Here is a 20,251-nt window from a genome sequence, read left to right on the forward strand (position 1 = left end):
ATATTCATGAAAGGACTGTTTTCTTAGCATTAAGAAGCATTAAAGATGAATTTCTTGTAAGGCAAATGTAAGAAACTAAAATGCAGTTGCAATGTTGCAGAACGCATATGTAAGTAAATAACATTGCAGTGTCATTTAGCAGCATGCATGTCCTGGCGGAGATTCCCTTCCATAAAGGTCACTCAAAGCAACACACAACACTGTCATAATGCTTAAAAATCTCTTTGTTCTTGGTATACATGTATTGATGATGACAATCTCTTTCTTTGTATGTGATAAGAAATACTTCCTCCTCATCAACTGTATTAGTTCATTATTATTATCATTATTTTTGCAAGAGTTCAATTTCAGTTTTTGTGTTATCCAGCTACAAAATAAAACATGTTAACGATTATTATAAAAAAAAAAAAAAATTCCATTGAAGCTTATTTCATATCTCTGTTTATCTAGCGGTATTTTTCCATTTCAATACAAAAACAAATTTGAAAATACTTCCGAATATAAAGCCAACAATTTCAGTCTTGGAACATGTATGTATAGTTTACTTAAAGCATAAGAAAATTTATGAGACCTGTCTAGGTTGCAAGTTTAGTGTTTATAAAAGATTCTTATATGGGTAAATCTCTGTGTCAAAAAATTAAAGAGACGCATTGTCTAGTACATATAGAATTCTGTTAATTGGATTCTAGATCTGTATTGCAATAACATATCCCACACTGGTTGTGTCACCACTGGTAGACAGGTACACTCGCCACATATCTCGATTATACAACACTGAAAAAGAAGGAAAGTATCAGGTATTACAACAATCCTCTTCCTCACTTGATGCTTTACATCAGTTTCTCTGAGAAAATTCAAGTGACTGCTTTGTCTCTAGGCTCATATGAAGTAAATCTAAGTGTTATGTTAACCCTTACCCTGCTAAATTTCTATAATGAACTTGCCCATCTTTCAATCTGAGCAGAACCATTAACTGTTTAAAGGGGTGCTTACCAAAAAGATACTGACTGAATAGCAAACAGTGCAGATCATGATCAGACTGCACAGATGTGCAGGCTGACCATGATCTACACTGGTCGCAATGGCACTCAGTTTTGTCCAGCATGATAAGGGTTAATACATGTATAATGACTTTCCTACTTTTCTGGTGTATAAAGACCTTCAGTATCCCTCTGGATATCACTTAGAGACAAGGACCGAGTCCTTGCTTCAGTCAAAACCACATTTCACAACTAGACAACAGAACAATTCTTTTTTCTTCTTCAATATGCAGATTGAGTGTTAGATAAAAGCTTCAAGATTTTATTCAAAAATCAAACTGAAATAAATAAATCAATAAAACTTAAATCAATTACATACATGCATCTCCTGGGTCCATGAACACTAGCATAGAGTTACAGTATTCTTTACAGCCTTCCACAGGTCTTACAAGCAAACGTCTCTTCCCACTCCCCTGTGTGTACAGATGTAACGGACTGCTGTTCATGACAGGCTGGAAAGAATGAAACAAATCTTGTTACATAACAATTTTTGTACATTATTGCAATCTTCTTGCAGCACTCTTCAAACAATGATATAATTCTTGTTAATCTTTCTTGTTCATTATTTGTATGAACGCAATGTCTCTTTTTTTACAAAAGCAAATTATCATAACGTTTCACATTTCTTAACCCTAACCCTGCTAAATTCTTATAATGAACTTGTCCTGCAATGTTTCATAATACTGGGTCAAATACTTTTTGAGATACATGCGACACAAACTTACGCCCTTTTTATGCATATTTTTGACTAAGTCAAGGGCATAACTCTCGTCTGACTTGTGTGAGATCAAAATTAAAACCCCTGGTGCACTGCTTCCCATGCTGAATAACAATCATGCGAGGTTTGATGACTCTGGGTCAAATACTTTTGAGATATAAATGACACAAATTCAGACAGACAGACAATAGGAAAGATGAGATACAGACAGATGGACAGACAAGGGCAACTCAGTGTCCCTCAAAAATTTTTAGGGGGGCATAAAAATCTGGTTTAGAGATTTTTACAGTATAGAGAGTTTATGGAGGTACTGTCCAATCAATATGATAATATGAAAAAGAGCTGCTCCTTTTTCCAGTTCCCATTGTATAACTAAAGAATGTAGATTACCAAATGATACGCTGTTGTGTTTGGGCCATCTATAAGGACATGTTTCTCCAGTGTGACTTCTGTCTCAGGTGGCAGATAGTGTGGTCTTGGAAATAGTGTTCTAAGACCTGCACTAGCTTTCACTGTTGTACTGTGCCTAAAATATTGAATCAGTTCCAGAAATTGATAAAAAATATAAGCAATACCAAATTACAAGTTAGCTGACATGGCTGGTTCAAAAGAACAGAGGACCATGATGGTCCTGAATCGCTCACCTATCCCCACATGACCCAGTGTTGAACTGAGTATGACGTCATTATTTCTATTATTTGACACAGTGACCTAGTTTTTGAGCACATGTGACCTAGATATCATCAAGATAAAAAATTCTGACCAATTTTCATGAAGATCCATTGAAAAATATGGCCTCTAGAGAGGTCACAAGGTTTTCCTATTATTTGACCTAATGGCCTAGTTTTTGAAGGCACGTGACCCACTTTTAAACTTGACCTAGATATCATCAAGGTGAACATTCTCACCAATTTTCATGAAGATCTCGTGAAAAATATGGCCTCTAGAGAGGTCACAAGGTTTTTCTATTTTTCGACCTACTGACCTAGTTTTTGACCGCACATGACCCAGTTACAAACCTGACCTAGATATCATCAAGCTGAACATTCTCACCAATTTTCATGAAGATCCGTTGAGAAATATGGCCTCTAGAGAGGTCACAAGGTTTTTTCTATTTTTAGACCTACTGACCTAGTTTTTAACCCCACGTGACCCAGTTTCGAACTTGACTTAGATATCATCAAGGTGAACATTCTGACCAATAATCATGAAGATCTCATGCAAAATATGGCCTCTAGAGAGGTCACAAGGTTTTTCTATTTTTAGATCTACTGACCTAGTTTTTAACCCCACGTGACCCAGTTTCGAACTTGATCTAGATATCTTCAAGGTAAACACTCTGACCAATTTTCATGAAGATCCATTGAAAAATATCGCCTCTAGAGAGGTCACAAGGTTTTCCTATTTTAAGACCTACTGACCTAGTTTTTGAGCGCACGTGACCCAGTTTCTAACTTAACCTAGATATCATCAAGGTGAACATTCTGACCAATTTTCATGAAGATCCATTGAGAAATATGGCCTCTAGAAAGGTCACAAGCTTTTTCTATTTTTAGATCTACTGACCGAGTTTTTGACCCCACATGACCCAGTTTCGAACTTGACATAGATATCATCAAGGGGAACATTCAGACCAATATTCATGAAGATCTCATGAAAAATATGGCCTCTAGAGAGGTCACAAGGTTTTTCTATTTTTAGATCTACTGACCTAGTTTTTAACCCCACGTGACCCAGTTTCGAACTTGACCTAGATATCATCAAGGTGAACATTCTGACCAATTTTCATGAAGATCCATTGAGAAATATGGCCTCTAGAGAGGTAACAAGGTTTTTCTATTTTTAGACCTAATGACCTAGTTTTTGACCCTACGTGACCCAGTTTCAAACTTGACCTATATATCATCAAGGTAAACATTCTGACCAATATTCATGAAGATCTCATGAAAAATATGGCCTCTAGAGAGGTCACAAGGTTTTTCTATTTTTAGACCTACTGACCTAGTTTTTGAACCCACGTGACCCAGTTTCGAACTTGACCTATATATCATCAAGGTGAACATTCTGACCAATTTTCATGAAGATCTTATGAAATATGTGGCCTCTAGAGAGGTCACAAGGTTTTTCTATTTTTAGACCTACTGACCTAGTTTTTGATGGCACGTGACCCAGTTTCGAACTTGACCTAGATATCATCAAGATGAACATTCTGACCAACTTTCATAAAGATCCCATGAAAAATGTGACCTCTAGAGTGGTCACAAGCAAAAGTTTACGGACGCACGGAGGGACGACGGACGACGGACACCGCGCGATCACAAAAGCTCACCTTGTCGGCCACAAGTCTGTCTTGGGTTTCCAGATACATTCTCACCAATTTTCATGAAGATCTCGTGAAAAATATGGCCTCTAGAGAGGTCACAAGGTTTTTCTATTTTTCGACCTACTGACCTAGTTTTTCACCGCACGTAACCCAGTTTCGAACTTGACCTAGATATCATCAAACTGAACATTCTCACCAATTTTCATGAAGATCTCTTGAAAAATATGGCATCTAAAGAGGTCACAAGGTTTTTCTATTTTTAGATCTACTGACCTAGTCATTGACCGCACGTGACCCAGTTTCGAACTTGACCTAGATATCATCAAGATAAACATTCTGACCAATTTTCATAAAGATCCCATGAAAAATATGGCCTCTAGAGAGGTCACAAAGTTTTTCTATTTTCAGACCTACTGACCTAGTTTTTGACCGTACGTGACCCAGTTTCAAATTTGACCTAGATATCATCAAGGTGAACATTCTGACCATTTTTCATGAAGATCCATTGAGAAATATGGCCTCCAGAGAGGTCACAAGGTTTTTCTATTTTTAGACTTACTGACCTAGTTTTTGACCCTACGTGAGCCAGTTTCGAACTTGACCTAGGTATCATCAAGGTGAACATTCTGACCAATATTCATGAAGATCTCATGAAAAATATGACCTCTAGAGAGGTCACAAGGTTTTTCTATTTTTAGACCTACTGACCTAGTTTTTGACCCCACGTGACCCAGTTTCGAACTTGACCTAGATATCATCAGGTGAACATTCTGACCAATTTTCATGAAGATCTCATGAAAAATATGGCCTCTAGAGAGGTCACAAGGTTTTTCTGTTTTTAGATCTACTGACCTAGTTTTTGACCGCACCTGACCCAGTTTCGAACTTGACCTAGATATCATCAAGATGAACATTCTGACCAACTTTCATAAAGATCCCATGAAATATGTGACCTCTAGAGTAGTCACAAGCAAAAGTTTACTGACGGACGGACGGACGACGGACGCCACGCGATCACAAAAGCTCACCTTGTCACTTCGTGACAGGTGAGCTAAAAACATGACAAGAGAGTCAAGATGGCCCTAGGTCGCTCACCTAAGAAACACTCCATAACAGTGTAAAACATGTTTGACCTAGTGATTTCATGGAAACAAATATTCTGACCAATTTTTATTAAGATTGGACCAAAAAATTGGTCTCTTGCGATAAAACAAGCATTTTCTTAGATATGACCTAGTTTTTGACCCTAGATGACCCATGTTCAAACTCGACCTAGATTTTATCAAGGCAATCATTCTGACCAAAATTCATGAAGATCAACTGAAAAATACAGCCTCTATCACATACAGAAGTTTTTTCTTTGATTTGACCAAGTGACCTAGTTTTTGACCTCAGATGACCCATATTCAAATTCGACCTAGATTTCATTAAGGCAATCAACCTGACCAAATTTCATAAATATCAACTGAAAAAAACAGTCTCTATCGCATACACAAGATTTTTCTTTAATTTGACCTAGTGACCTAGTTTTTGACCTCAGATAACCCATATTCAAAATCGACCTAGTTTTCATCAAGGCAATCACTCTGACCAAATTTCATGAAGATCAATTGAAAAATACATCCTCTATTGCATACACAATGTTTTTCTTCGATTTGACCTAGTGACCTAGTTTTTGACCCCAGATGACCCATTTTCGAAATCATCCTAGATTTTATCAAGGTAATCATTCTGGCTAAAATTCATGAAGATCAGTTGAAAAATACAGCCTCTATTGCATACACAAGTTTTTTCTTCGATTTGACCTAGTGACCTAGTTTTTGACCCCAGATGACCCATTTTCGAACTTGGTCTAAATTTCATCAAGGCAATCATTCTGACCAAAATTCATGAAGATCAATTGAAAAATACAGCCTCTATCGCATACACAAGGTTTTTACGTGATATGACCTAGTGACCTAGTTTTTGACCCCAGATGACCCATTTTTGAACTCGGCCTAGATTTCATCAAGGTAATCATTCTGACCAAAATTCATGAAAATCAATTGAAAAATACCGCCTCTATCGCATACACAAGGTTTTTCTTTGATTTGACCTAGTGACCTAGTTTTTGACCCGAGATGACCCATTTTCGAACTCGGCCTAGATTTCATCAAGGCAATCATTTTGACCAAAATTCATGAAGATCAATTGAAAAATACAGCCTCTATCGCATACACAAGGTTTTTCTTTGATTTGACCTAGTGACCTAGTTTTTGACCCGAGATGACCCATTTTTGAACTCGGCCTAGATTTCATCAAGGTTATCATTCTGACCAATATTCATGAAGAAAAATTGAAAAATACAGCCTCTATCGCATACACAAGGTTTTTCTTTGATTTGACCTAGTGACCTAGTTTTTGACCCGAGATGACCCATTTTCGAACTAGGCTTAGATTTCATCAAGGTTATCATTCAGACCAATACTCATGAAGATTAATTGAACAAGAGGACCATGATGGTCCTGAATCGCTCACCTCTTCCCACATGACCCAGTTTTGAGTATGACGTCGTTTTTTCTATTATTTGACATAGTGACCTAGTTTTTGAGCTCATGTGACCTAGTTTTGAACCTGACCTAGATATTATCAAGATAAACATTCTGACCAATTTTCCTGAAGATCCATTGAAAAATATGGTCTCTAGAGAGGTCACAAGGTTTTTCTATTATTTGACCTATTGACCTAGTTTTCAAAGATATGTGACCCTGTTTTGAACTTTACCTAGATATCATCAAAGTGAACATTCTCACTAATTTTCATGAAGATCTCATGAAAAATATGGCCTCTAGAGAGGTCACAAGGTTTTTCTATTTTTATACCTACTGGCCTAGTTTTTGACCGCACGTGACCCAGTTTCGAAACTTGACCTAGATATCATCAAGGTGAACATTCAGATCAATTTTCATGAAGATCCATTGAAAAATATGGCCTCTAGAGAGGTCAAAAGATTTTTCTAATTTTAGACCTACTGACCTAGTTTTTGACCGCAGTTGACCCAGTTTCAAACCTGACCTAGATATCATCAAGATGAACATTCAGACCAACTTTCATACAGATCCCATGAAAAGTATGGCCTCTAGAGAGGTCACAAGGTTTTTTTATTATTTGACCTACTGACCTAGTTTTTTTATGGCATGTGTCCCAGTTTCAAACTTGACCTAGATATCATCAAGGTAAACATTCTGACCAATTTTCATGAAGATCCATTCAAGGGTATGGCCTCTAGAGAGGTCACAAGGTTTTTCTATTTCAAGACCTACTGACCTAGTTTTTGATTGCAGTTGACCCAGTTTCAAACTTGACCTATATATCATCAAGATAAACATTCAGACCAACTTTCATACAGATCCCAAGAAAAATATGGCCTCTAGAGAGGTCACAACGTTTTTTCATTATTTGACCTACTGACCTTCTTTTTGATGGCACGTGACCCACTTTCGAACTTGATCTAGATATCATCAAGATGAACATTCTGACCAATTTTTATGGAGATCCATTCACAAGTATGGCCTCTAGAGAGGTCACAAGGTTTTTCTATTTTTAGACCTACTGACCTAGTTTTTGATCGCACATGACCCTGTTTCGAACTTGACCTAGATATCATCAAGATGAACATTCAGACCAACTTTCATATAGATCCCATGAAAAATATGGCCTTTAGAGAGGTCACAAGGTTTTTCTATTATTTGACCTACTGACCTAGTTTTTGACGGCACGTGACCCACTTTCGAACTTGACCTAGATATCATCAAGATGAACATTCAGACCAACTTTCATACAGATCCCATGAAAAATATGGCCTTTAGAGAGGTCACAAGGTTTTTCTATTATTTGACCTACTGACCTAGTTTTTGATGGCACGTGACCACTTTCGAACCTGACCTAGATATCATCAAGGTGAACATTCTGACCAATTTTCATGAAGATCTCATGAAATATATGGCCTCTAGAGAGGTCACAAGGTTTTTCTATTTTTAGACCTACTGACCTAGTTTTTGACGGCACGTGACCCAGTTTCGAACTTGACCTAGATATCATCAAGATGAACATTCAGACCAACTTTCATACAGATCCCATGAAAAATATGGCCTTTAGAGAGGTCACAAGGTTTTTCTATTATTTGACCTACTGACCTAGTTTTTGACGGCAGTGACCCACTTTCGAACTTGACCTAGATATCATCAAGATGAACATTCAGACCAACATTCATACAGATCCCATGAAAAATATGGCCTCTAGAGAGGTCACAAGGGTTTTCTATTATTTGACCTACTGACCTAGTTTTTGAAGGCACGTGACCCACTTTCGAACTTGACCTAGATATCATCAAGGTGAACATTCTGACCAATTTTCATGAAGATCTCATGAAATATATGGCCTCTAGAGAGGTCACAAGGTTTTTCTATTTTTAGACCTACTGACCTAGTTTTTGACCGCACGTGACCCAGTTTCGAACTTGACCTAGATATCATCAAGGTGAACATTCAGACCAATTTTCATATAGATCCCATGAAAAATATGGCCTTTAGAAAGGTCACAAGGTTTTTCTATTATTTAACCTACTGACCTAGTTTTTGACGGCACGTGACCCAGTTTCGAACTTGACCTAGATATCATCAAGGTGAACGTTCTGACCAATTTTCATGAAGATCTTGTGAAATATATGGCCTCTAGAGAGGTCACAAGGTTTTTCTATTTTTAGACCTACTGACCTAGTTTTTGATGGCACGTGACCCAGTTTCCAACTTGACCTAGATATCATCAAGGTGAACATTCTGACCAACTTTCATAAAGATCCCATGAAAAATGTGACCTCTAGAGCGGTCACAAGCAAAAGTTTACGGACTGACGCACGCACGCACGGACGACGGACACCGCGCGATCACAAAAGCTCACCTTGTTACTTTGTGACAGGTTAGCTAAAAACACCACCTCTATCGCATACACAAGGTTTTTCTTTGATTTGACCTAGTGACCTAGTTTTTGACCCGAGATGACCCATTTTCGAACTCGGCCTAGATTTCATCAAAGTTATCATTCTGACCAATATTCATGAAGATTAAATGAAAAATACAGCCTCTATCGCATACACAAGGTTTTTCTTTGATTTGACCTAGTGACCTAGTTTTTGACCCGAGATGACCCAATTTCGAACTCGGCCTAGATTTCATCAAGGTTATCATTCTGACCAATATTCATGAAGATTAATTGAAAAATACAGCCTCTATCGCATACACAAGCTAAATGTTGACAGACGACGGACGACAGACGACAGACGACGGACATCGAGCGATCAGAAAAACTCACCTGAGCTAATAAAAAGGGATTACCAATCAATGTGCTGGTTTTCATGTGCATCAATCTCTTCTCCGTGATCTTCATCAAACAACTGGGATAGAGACTGTATGCTTGGTACAGTCGATGTAAACTGGTGTGGTTCGGCCACAAGTCTGTCTTGGGTTTCCAGATACATTTTCCTTATATCGCTGTATGTTATGTTCCTCTCTATTGTTTTCTGTTCAGAGAAAACCATTAACATTAAATTGTGTTTTTATTGAACACAAATGAGACAGCTTATATTAAATGATACAATTTTTTTTCACAACTGTGGAAAAGTCCATTTCTGAAAATTTATACAATGCATTGAATTATTGTTAGCTCCATCTGTAAATAGTACTATTGCATAGTTCCACCAAGTACCAATGATATATGCCAAATATCTGCTATAGAAAGCAATATAAATCAAAACCTACGACAACAATTTTTTATGTTACTATCAGGTTTATCTATTCTGAAGCTCTTTTTGTACCTTTTTGGGTCTATAGCAGAGTCACATAAATATTAACTGCCTCAAATCATGAACTATGAAGTGCAAAATAAATAAAGTCTACAGTTTCTGTGAGTCATTATGGCCCATTTTTTTGTTAAGAAGTAAGAACAAGTATTAACAAGACTTGCTATTACACACTTCCCATTTGATTTTTCCCCTTTTTTTCATGGCTGGGCGGCACAAAGATTACTACAATTATTCATTACAGATAATTTATAGAAATTAAGTTTTGCAACAAAGTGAAAGTAATAACTTTAATTCATTAGAAGGTAGTAAGTGTTACCATAGCAATAAAATGGCTGCATTTTTTAATCAAATATTCAATATCTTACATAAATTTTTCATTTCTAAGCCGATTTTGAAAATCTCTGTTCTTCCTTAATGAACTAAGAAAATGTAACAGATCAAATTGTCATTAGTACAATACCCTTTAACTGGTATTGTGTCACCTGGCATAATAAACCAATAAAACAGTCACAAATTTGATTTGTTTGTTTGTTTAGGGTTTAACACCATTATTCAACAGTATTTAGTTAATACTAATTTATTTTAGTTTATACTAATTTATTTAAGCTCGATTGTGATGAAAGCTTAAAGCTTATTTGAACCACTCTCGAGTCTGCTTCCTTGAATAACCAGTACTGGTGTCATATGAGGTCATGGTCATACCCCGCAGGGGCTCGAACCCACAACCCCGGGGTTGAGCGGCAGACACCTTAACCACTAGACCACTGCCCCCTTTTTCAACAGTATTTTAAGTATGTAATGGCAGACAGTTAACCTAGCCAGTGTTCCTGGATTCTCTACCAGTACAAACCTGTTCTCTGCAAGTAACTGCCAACTTCCCCACATGAATCAGAGGTGGAGGACGAAGGATTTCAGACACAATGTCTTTCATCAAATTATCTCAGAGAACATACTTGCAAATTTGAAATTCTCTGGTTTCTGATTGGATGTTTAGACTAGCTCAGCTACAAAGTTAGAATATATCTTACCATGAGCTTGACAGGTTTCAATGTATTGGCATATGCTGTAAACTTGGTGGCATTGAATGTAGAGGCATTGAGACCTTTCGCCTGCTTGAAACTTCGACATATGTTACAGTCGGGTGTTTCTTGAATGAAGTAAGGATTTTCTATCAGGCATTCAGAGTTGTACAAGCCTGAAAATTAAAGACAGAATTTTATGATTACATGTGATTTTTTCTCTTTGACACAGAAAAAGTGCAACAAGTGGCCCAAATGGGTCTAAGGCGTTCAACTAAGGAGGACTGAGACCCTAAGTCCTTGTCTTTGACCAAGTGTAGTAAACATCCACAACACAGTTCATCAAAATTTATTTATTTATTTTATTTATCTTTTCATTTTGGATGCTTATGGATATGACTAACGCCCTCGTGGTTCAATTCCTACGCACCTGAACTTTGAACCGTGGTAAATTAGACGATAAACCTCTCAAAGGCCTTGATTATTTGTTAAATAATATGAATAATTTTTTTATATCTCAATGTTTATTTATAGTAATATTAATAGTTTAATTTATACTTAAAACAACTTTGTCTTATCTGTATATACAGAAAACTTCTCTGTTGAAGTTTGCACGAGGCCAAGCAAAACTGCCTTTACTACTGTTTGCAGATTAAATTGCCCCTTCACCTTTTTTGAAATCAATAGAGTTGCACGTTAACATCACAAAAGCGGCGAAGCTGAAGCTATTTTTGGAGTAATCCTGACAGGTTAACCCCACCCAATCCGCTAGCTTTTTTCTCCAATAAATTATATATTCACCTTGTGCTGAATGCATCTTTTTTTTCTTTATCTTGACCTCACACAAAGCACATGCTCTGACTCTATCTTTGAAATGTCAACCTAACAAGACGCGAGGGCCCATAGTAATCCTGTCCAAAAATTATATCGCTCACCAGAGTTGATCTGGCCTACTGACTTTGTTTTTGGCCCCACATGACCCAGTTTCAAATTTGACCTAGAGATCATCAAGACAAACATTCTGACCAAGTTTCATAAAGATTGTGTCACAACTGTGGCCTCTAGAGTGTTAACAAGTTTTCCTTTGATTTCACCGGGTGACCTAGTTTTTGACCCCGCATGACCCAGACTGGGGTGGTGGGGTGCAGGGCAATCTTCAGTCTGATTGTGTATGTGAATTTATCTACTATATATTTGAAGGGTTTATGTCCATCGTTTAAACACCATTTCAGTTATTTACAGACAGGCCCGTCATGTCCAAAAATAGCTTCAGCATTGCTGCTTTTGTGATGTAAAGGTAAAATTGTATTGATTAAAAAAAATGCGATAGGGCAATTTGATCTGCAAACAGTAGTATTCCTGTTAAGATGTATGTACTGTACACGATTACTTTTAATGCATCTACAAAGTATTATGAGCGTCTTTTGAAAATCTCCCGGGTCAAATGGAACCCCTGACTGTTTGAATCAGAAAAACATTGAACATAATCCCGTGCATACATAATGATGTGCAGACATACTAATTTGATCTAGTCCAAATAATTTGATGTCAGAACTGATTCTGAGATATTTTTGTGATAGAACAGATTTCCTCTCTTTATGTCAAAACCAGTAAAGACCTTTTCCGTGGTGAAAACAGATTTAGGTAAAAACATGATCAGGCATTATGCTGGATAGTGAAACTGGGCACATCTGAGGAAACTGGAGCTGTCACTGGAGTGTTTAATGACTCCAATGATGGATGAAGATATTGCACAATAGCTTGAGTCTGAGTCAAAAATATTAAGTAATCAGAGAGGTAAAGATAAACTAAATTAAAAGTGTATCAAAACACTATATAAGTATAATTCTGAGCAAAAAGGGGGCATAATTCATAAAATATTGGTGCAAGAGTTATGCACCTTGTGTCATATGATGTGGGTGATGATGTGGAACAACAAACTTCAAGTCTGAATCAAATGCATTTCGTAATAACTGAGATATATTGAAAATGCATCAAAATTAACCTTAAACTAGTTGCTTTTGCGCATGTCTCCCACAACTGCCTAATCATCTAAATAGCAAGTCAGACTTAATATATACTGTTTACTCACTACAAATATACCTTTGAAGAGTAAAAAGGCCGATTATGGGTAATTCAAGGGCCATAATTCTGGAGTGCCTCAGGTGATTTGGCTAGTTGATGAACCTGGCCAAGGAGTTATGGTCAAAAACATTTGGTTCAAGTTTGGTGAAGATCGGATGAGAAATGTTGGACTTAGAGCGCGAATGAGAGTAAAAAGGCCAATTTTCGGTAATTCAATGGCAATAATTCCAAAGTGCCTGGGCCGATTTGGCTAGTTACCAAACTTGGCCGAGGACTTATGGTCAAACACATTTTGTTCAAGTTTGGTGATGACTGGATGAGAAATGTTCGACTTAGAGCACCGACAAAAGTAAAAAGGCCGATTTTCGGTAATTCAAGGGCCATAACTCCGAAGTGCCTGGACTGATTTGGCTCATTATCGAACTTGCCCTACTAGAGCGCATGCACATTCATCAAGCCAAAAGGACTCCTATACTACTCAGATTGCATGTACATTCAGGAATGCACCTAAAATCTGAGCGTTTTTCGGTAATTCAAGGGCCATAATTCCGAAGTGCCTGGGCTGATTTGGCTAGTTATGGAACTTGGCTGAGGACTTATTGGCATATATATTTTGTTCAAGTTTGGTGAAGATCGGATGACTGACAGACAGGAGTAAATGAATATGTCTCCCACACCACTGTGTGGTGGGAGACATAATTCTAAGTAAAAGAGGGAATTATTCATGAAAAATTGGTGCCAGAGTTACGGTCACACATTAAACCGGAATCCACCTAAAAACCGGAATACACCGGAATACACTTTCCATAACCGGAATACACCTGTATTTTTTAAGTTAAAGGTATTTTTGAAGGGTTTTTGATATAATTCAATCATATATATCATAAATAATTAACATACGAAAGGAAAATAAAATACGTTTACGCAAAATGATTTTATACGAGAATGAAGTTCGGCGACCGCGCGGGAAATTTCCATAACCGAAATACACCTGTATTTTATAAATAAATGGTATTTTTGTAGGGTTTATTGCAGAAATCATTCGTGTATAATATAAATGATAAGTTTACAAAAGGAAAATAAAATACTTTAACGCAAAACGATTTTATACGAGATTTGAATTTAGCGAGCGCACGGTAAGTTTCCATAACATAAATGCACTCGTCCTTTTTTAAAAAATAAATAGTATTCTCTTAAATAAACACTTTTATCATTTTTTGTAAGTTGTAGAACCATGTTCAATCAGATAAAATATGAATGAATATTTGAGAGAAGTTTATTAAAAGTTAATTCTGTATACGAGATTATAACTTTACGATCTTACGGAAATTTTTTACGCTTACGTCGCTATGACTAGATACCGGAATGTTGATTATTAAAATTTATTTAATTGTTTCTTCAAATAATAAGAAAATAATTTAAGATGAAAACATATCAATATTCGATTTTAAATGAATCATAAACAAAATACGGGTCCCGACATAAACCGCGCGGATCGGAAAGGGCTTAACATGATCGGAAAGGGCATGTCACATGTTTATTATTGAAACTTATTTAATTGTTTCTTCATATTTCGTTTAACAAATAAAAAAGAAAATTAATTAAGAAAAAATATCAATATTCAATTTTTAAATGAATTATACACAAAACAAATGTCAGTGCATAAACCGCGCTGATCGGAAAGAACCGGCCGTACGTTTATTATTGGAACTAATTGAATTATTTCTTCATGTTTAATTTAATAATTTAAGAAGAAAATAAATTACGAAAAATCAGTTTTCAAAAGAATTATATTATGTTTAATATATAAATATAAAAAAGTTTACTGCGCTTATTTCCAAAGCACAGTTAATATCATTTGAATAATAATATTATTATATGCAGCGTAACAAACACGTGCCTCTGATTAGTCCTGATAGAGTTTGATTGGATTATCACACCTATTGATTATATCAATTAATCAGTATATTTGTAAGCACACACATGCGACATGTGACAAAAAATGTCTGACAAGGTATGTGCAGTTAAATATGATAAGCTTTTATTTAATTTCATACTTGTCGTTATAATTGCAAATTGAAAAATTGAAGAAAAACAGGTACATTCAGTATATTTTTTTATTTTTCATGTACTTTAACGTATCAATACTAATTCAATGTTTTGCTAAAACAGCGATGTATTGTAGATTTAAACATTTACCCGGGAGTCGTAAAGATACAAAACATCATGCCGGTAATTTTCCATTCCACGAGCACGTGTGACCTATCGTAATAGAGAGTTTGAGATTTCAAACTTCGCCTTCCCCTTCAACGTCTCTCATATATATTTTGGGTAAAACGTCACCGATATGCGTGTATTTTATCTATATCACACGTTGCTACTGAAGTTTTCCATGTAATATCACGTAAGCCTAAGACTTCTCTTTATTACTATGCGAAATAAAAAGCTTAGTTTCAGGATTTCTGCTTATTAAGTAATTTGATTATCCATATATATAATTAGACTAAATTAGATGCGGAACACTATCAATAGATATAAGAATAATAAAGTTTTGTATGGCTAATGATTTTAACTAAATACATTGAATTGAACCTGGAAGTATGAAGTTATCAACTGATTTTGAGAAACTTTGAGATTTTGTTCAAACTTTAACTTCTACGGCATATTTGTGTCCCCAGGCGGTATCGATTATACCAGATGGGTCTTTTTGTCGTATGAAGTGAAGTTTTGAACGTCCGAAGATGTGATATCACGAAAGTCGAAACTTCATTCTTTTTACATCTACTCTGTCCACATACTCGGCATCAAAGACTGAAATCTGGATGGAGGCACATGGCATGACAGTCATTTTACTTGAAAAATAAATAATTACGCGCGAATATCATTTGGTGGAACATTTTATTTTCACATCCAAATAAAATCAATCTGTTTCTGTCGGACACTTAATACGACAATTGCGTTTTAATTATAAACATTAAATGGTACTAGTAAGGTGGAAAATTCTTCTGAAGTATCAGACAATTTCAGACCTATGATATCATGATGAGAGACTTTTCCTGTTAGCCGTATGGGATAACTCCATTCTTTAAATGCATGGAACCAGAGCCTGGCAGAGGGACATTGTGGGTTAATTCCCCCTTTGATTTTTACATTTTACAAAGAAAGTCGGTCTTGAAACTCGGTGTGACCCTACCCCCCCCCCCCCACTGAAATTCCTGGATCCGCAGATGTTTTACTTATAAAATAGTATATTAAAATCATATTGTGCTGTCTGAGAGTTTGGCATTACACAGTCATACAGAGTGTCATTATCACGTTGATATGATCATTATAGGTTATTAACTTTGTATGTGGATATATGCACGAGTTCTGCAGCAGTAACACTGCGCGACTTTAGGAGCGCAATATTGTCTGCGAAAGAATGAGTGATAATCAACGTGATAATGACACTCTGTATGACTGTGTATAATGCCAAACTCTCAGACAGCACAATATCCACATACAATATCCACTATCAAATGATTAATTTATATCTAAATTATCGTTCTGTCACGAAAGACAGGAAAAAATACGGAAAAAAATCTCCGAAAACGCAATAAACAAATCAAACTGACGCGCTTTAATATTTTCCGCGAAAATGACGTCAACTTGTTGTCGCAACGTGCGCGTGGACGCCATGGACGTCACGCGATTCTTTCCATTACAACGTTAAGAAAACATTCCATGTCATATATTAGTCCAACTCATGACGTAATTATAACTTCCATTTCATTTCAGTCTGATAAATTACTACGTGCCAGTATCTAATAGGTCAGATTAATCAAATTGTAAAAATAAACAAAATATTGCATAAATTACAAATTAATCAAACACACAATAGCAACAAAAATCTAAAGAAACGAGATCCGCAATGGACGGACCGTCAGGGGAGGTAACTAGAGTCACGGATTGGGATTAGACCGAAATGAAAGCGTTTTACGTCATGATATCGAAAAATATTGCACGATCGTGGTCCTCTGAAACCCAGTGGAAAATAATTTTAGGTATGTAATAATCATTTTTATTTCCTCTCATGTACGATTTACAATCGTGCATTGTATACTGACTACACTGACATAATTTTATATAAAACCTAAATGTTTGGAGCAACACTAACGAGTTTTTACATTGTTCACATTGTTTTATCGTTTTTTTGTTTTTGTTTTTTTTTGTTTTTTTTATTTGGTAATCGCTCTAATATCCATGCGATGATTATATTAATTGAAATGTTTTTTTATTTAATTTTCATTTTTTCATTTTTAAAACCCCTTGTAAAATTCCTGCCCTTTCGGACAATTGGTATCAAAATGCACGAAAAAAACGATCATAATTACGGATAAATTGAATGGACAGATTAAAAGAAGTAAGGTTCATTCTAATGTTTGAAATCTCAAGGAATTTTAATCGAACTTCATCTTCATACGTTAACTTCGCAAGAGACGTTGAAGGGGAAGGCGAAGGTTGAAATCTCAAACTCTCTAATATCTAATTTACATCGCTCGACGTTACTTTTGTTAATCAACACGTACAAAAAACGCGCGTAGTGCATTTATTTTTCAATATTATCGCTTCAAGTTTTCAGCACCGCTTAAGAAGTAATACAATTTGAATTCTATAACGATTTTAATAAGATATCGACAGTAATGTAGGGAAAATTCTATAAAAACGGTCGAATTTTCACATGATTATTTGTAAAACTTCAAACAGCGCGATCTTAATTACTTATTTCTTTCTAAAAGTAAATAAATGATACGTACTATGGCCATAAAATTCAGACTTTTGACCAGAAAGTACAAAGAACAGAATAAAAAAAATCTTAAATAATGAAAAAGCGACAGCAATTTAAATAAATGGAGTAAAACGATTTTTTGGCAAACAGAAACAGATTTCTGTTAGTGTGGCATAATAGGTTACGTGACCTCGTGAACGTAATAGAAATGTGGTTTTAAATGAAGCAATATGATGTCGTTGCGGTTTTAAATGCATCTTTGTACATGTATATTTTTGACACGACACTTTACTTTTAAGATATTCTTCTTAAACAATAATCTAAATTCCTTGAGGGCAAATAGGTCATAGAGGTAGGATATCCGCTATTATCGTTTGACACATTTACCTGTCAGTTTATGCACATTCGCTTTTAATAACAAATTGAAGGAGCTGATATGGTTACACTATATTTCATAAAGGAATATTATATTATAGCATAAAAAGACTATTTTGAAATAATTTGAACCAAAAAATCGAAACTTGAAAGAAATTTACCTACCTAAGTAAAATCTAACAAAATTATGGCGATTGTGGTTCATCCACGAGTGCGCAAATTTCCCGTGCGCTCAACAAATTTGCAACCTCCTATAAAACGTTATGCGCATTTTAATTTCCTTTTGTAAATTAATTATTTATTTTAGATATGATTGATTTCTATCATAAACCCTAAAAATACGATTTATTTAAGAAATACGGGTGTACATTAGAGAATTTTAGGGCATGGAAATTCATTTACGAGTACGAAAATATCCAGTACCTTTGTCGATTTTCAATCATGTACAAAACGTAATGCGCAAAAGTATTTTAATTTCATTTTGAAAATTAATTATTTATGATATATATTTTTGAATTCAATCATAAACCACTTCAAAAATAGCATTTGTAGAAGAAATACAGGTGTATTACGGTTTAATATGGTAATTTCCCGCGCGGTCGTCGAATTTCAATCTCCTATAAAATCGTTTTGCATGAACGTATTGTATTTTTCTTTGGTATGTTGATTATTTATGATATATATGATTGAATTATATCAAAAAACCTTCAAAAATACCTTTAATTAAAAAAAAACAGGTGTATTCCGGTTATAGAAAGTGTATTCCGGTGTATTCTGGTTTTTAGGTGGATTCCGGTTTAATGTGTGACCCCCAGAGTTATGCACCTTGTGTCATATGATGTGAGTGATGATGTTGAACAATTATTTAAAGTTTGAATCAAATCCATTCGGTAATAACAAAGACATCTAGTGAAAGTGCATCAAAACTAACCTGAAATTCTAAGTAAAAAGGGGGAATAATTCATGAAAAATTTGAGCCAGAGTTACGCACCCTGTGTCATATGATGTGGGTGATGATGTTGAACAATTATTTTAAGTTTGAATCAAATCCATTCAATAATAACAGAGATAGAGTGAAAGTGCATCAAAACTTTAACCTGAAAATCTAAGAGAAAAGGGGGGATAAATCATGAAATATTGGTGCCAGAGTTATGGCCCTTATGTCAGATGATGTGGGTGATGATGAGGAATAACTATTTTAGGTTTAAATCAAATCCATCAAGTAATTACAGAGATAAGAAGAAAAAAGAGAAAGTGTTAAAAAAACTTTAGCCAAGGTGGGGACGCGGAAAGACGCCGACGCCGGGTCGAGCAGGATACTGGATAGCTCTCCTTATACTTCATATAGTCGAGCTAGAAATGGATATTCTTTCGAGGTATCTTAAAATTTCACTAATATTTTTGTTTTTCAATAGTTAAAATGTGATAAAAAATCGCCATGTAGAATCATCGCGGAAGGTTCACCACAGAAAAGATCCTTCCTATGTTGTATTTAACTTGTAATATGGAGGAGATATTGACCTGTGCAAAAATTATCAAATTATCTCCACTCGCTTACAACTAGATGGACTATAATTTGATCTAACAGGTGTGTCCTGAAATTCTGAGAATATTGGGGCATGATTCATGAACAACATACTCGAGATATTGAACATTCCATGTAATGGCACTGCAGCAAGTCTTACAAGCCTCATTATCTCATAGCTGTAGGGCATGATAACTTTGATGACAGCCCGCTGTGTGGGTTCATGATATGATGCTGTGATATAGATTCCTGCAATCAGTACAAATACCAGCAAACAGAAAGCCAGCTGGAACTTCAAAGCAAACAGGAAGTAGGACCAGCATTTCCTGGCTTTATTTTTCGGCGATTTCTTCAACTCTTCTTTGTTCTCCGTCATTGACAGGGCTTCAGTCACACAACTATTTATCTCTTCTTCTGTCATGCCCCATTTTTTGCCGAGCTGTCTTAGTTCGTTCGCATTTTCTTTCAAATAAACTAGGTACTCTTCGACACTGTTGTTGTTCGCCATTTTGTTGACACATTCCAGTTCAAAAGGTCACAGACTCGTTTTGAATAACGT

The 20,251-nt window shown here is 35.8% G+C and overlaps 1 protein-coding gene across 1 annotated transcript; it reads right to left on the reverse strand.

The window, feature by feature from the left end:
• Positions 1 to 206: 206 nt before the first annotated feature.
• Positions 207 to 20,225, reverse strand: LOC123536402 (uncharacterized). Its single transcript, XM_045319570.2, has 6 exons — positions 19,807 to 20,225; positions 10,949 to 11,115; positions 9,454 to 9,638; positions 2,149 to 2,284; positions 1,360 to 1,492; positions 207 to 774 (listed from the first exon to the last, which is right to left on the reverse strand). Exons 1-6 carry the CDS (start codon positions 20,198 to 20,200, stop codon positions 686 to 688), a joined length of 1,104 nt encoding a protein of 367 aa, XP_045175505.2. The 5' UTR covers positions 20,201 to 20,225; the 3' UTR covers positions 207 to 685.
• Positions 20,226 to 20,251: the final 26 nt, after the last annotated feature.

This window comes from Mercenaria mercenaria, chromosome 17, assembly GCF_021730395.1.
Source record: "Mercenaria mercenaria strain notata chromosome 17, MADL_Memer_1, whole genome shotgun sequence".
In the NCBI taxonomy this organism is placed as follows: Eukaryota; Metazoa; Mollusca; class Bivalvia; order Venerida; family Veneridae; genus Mercenaria; species Mercenaria mercenaria.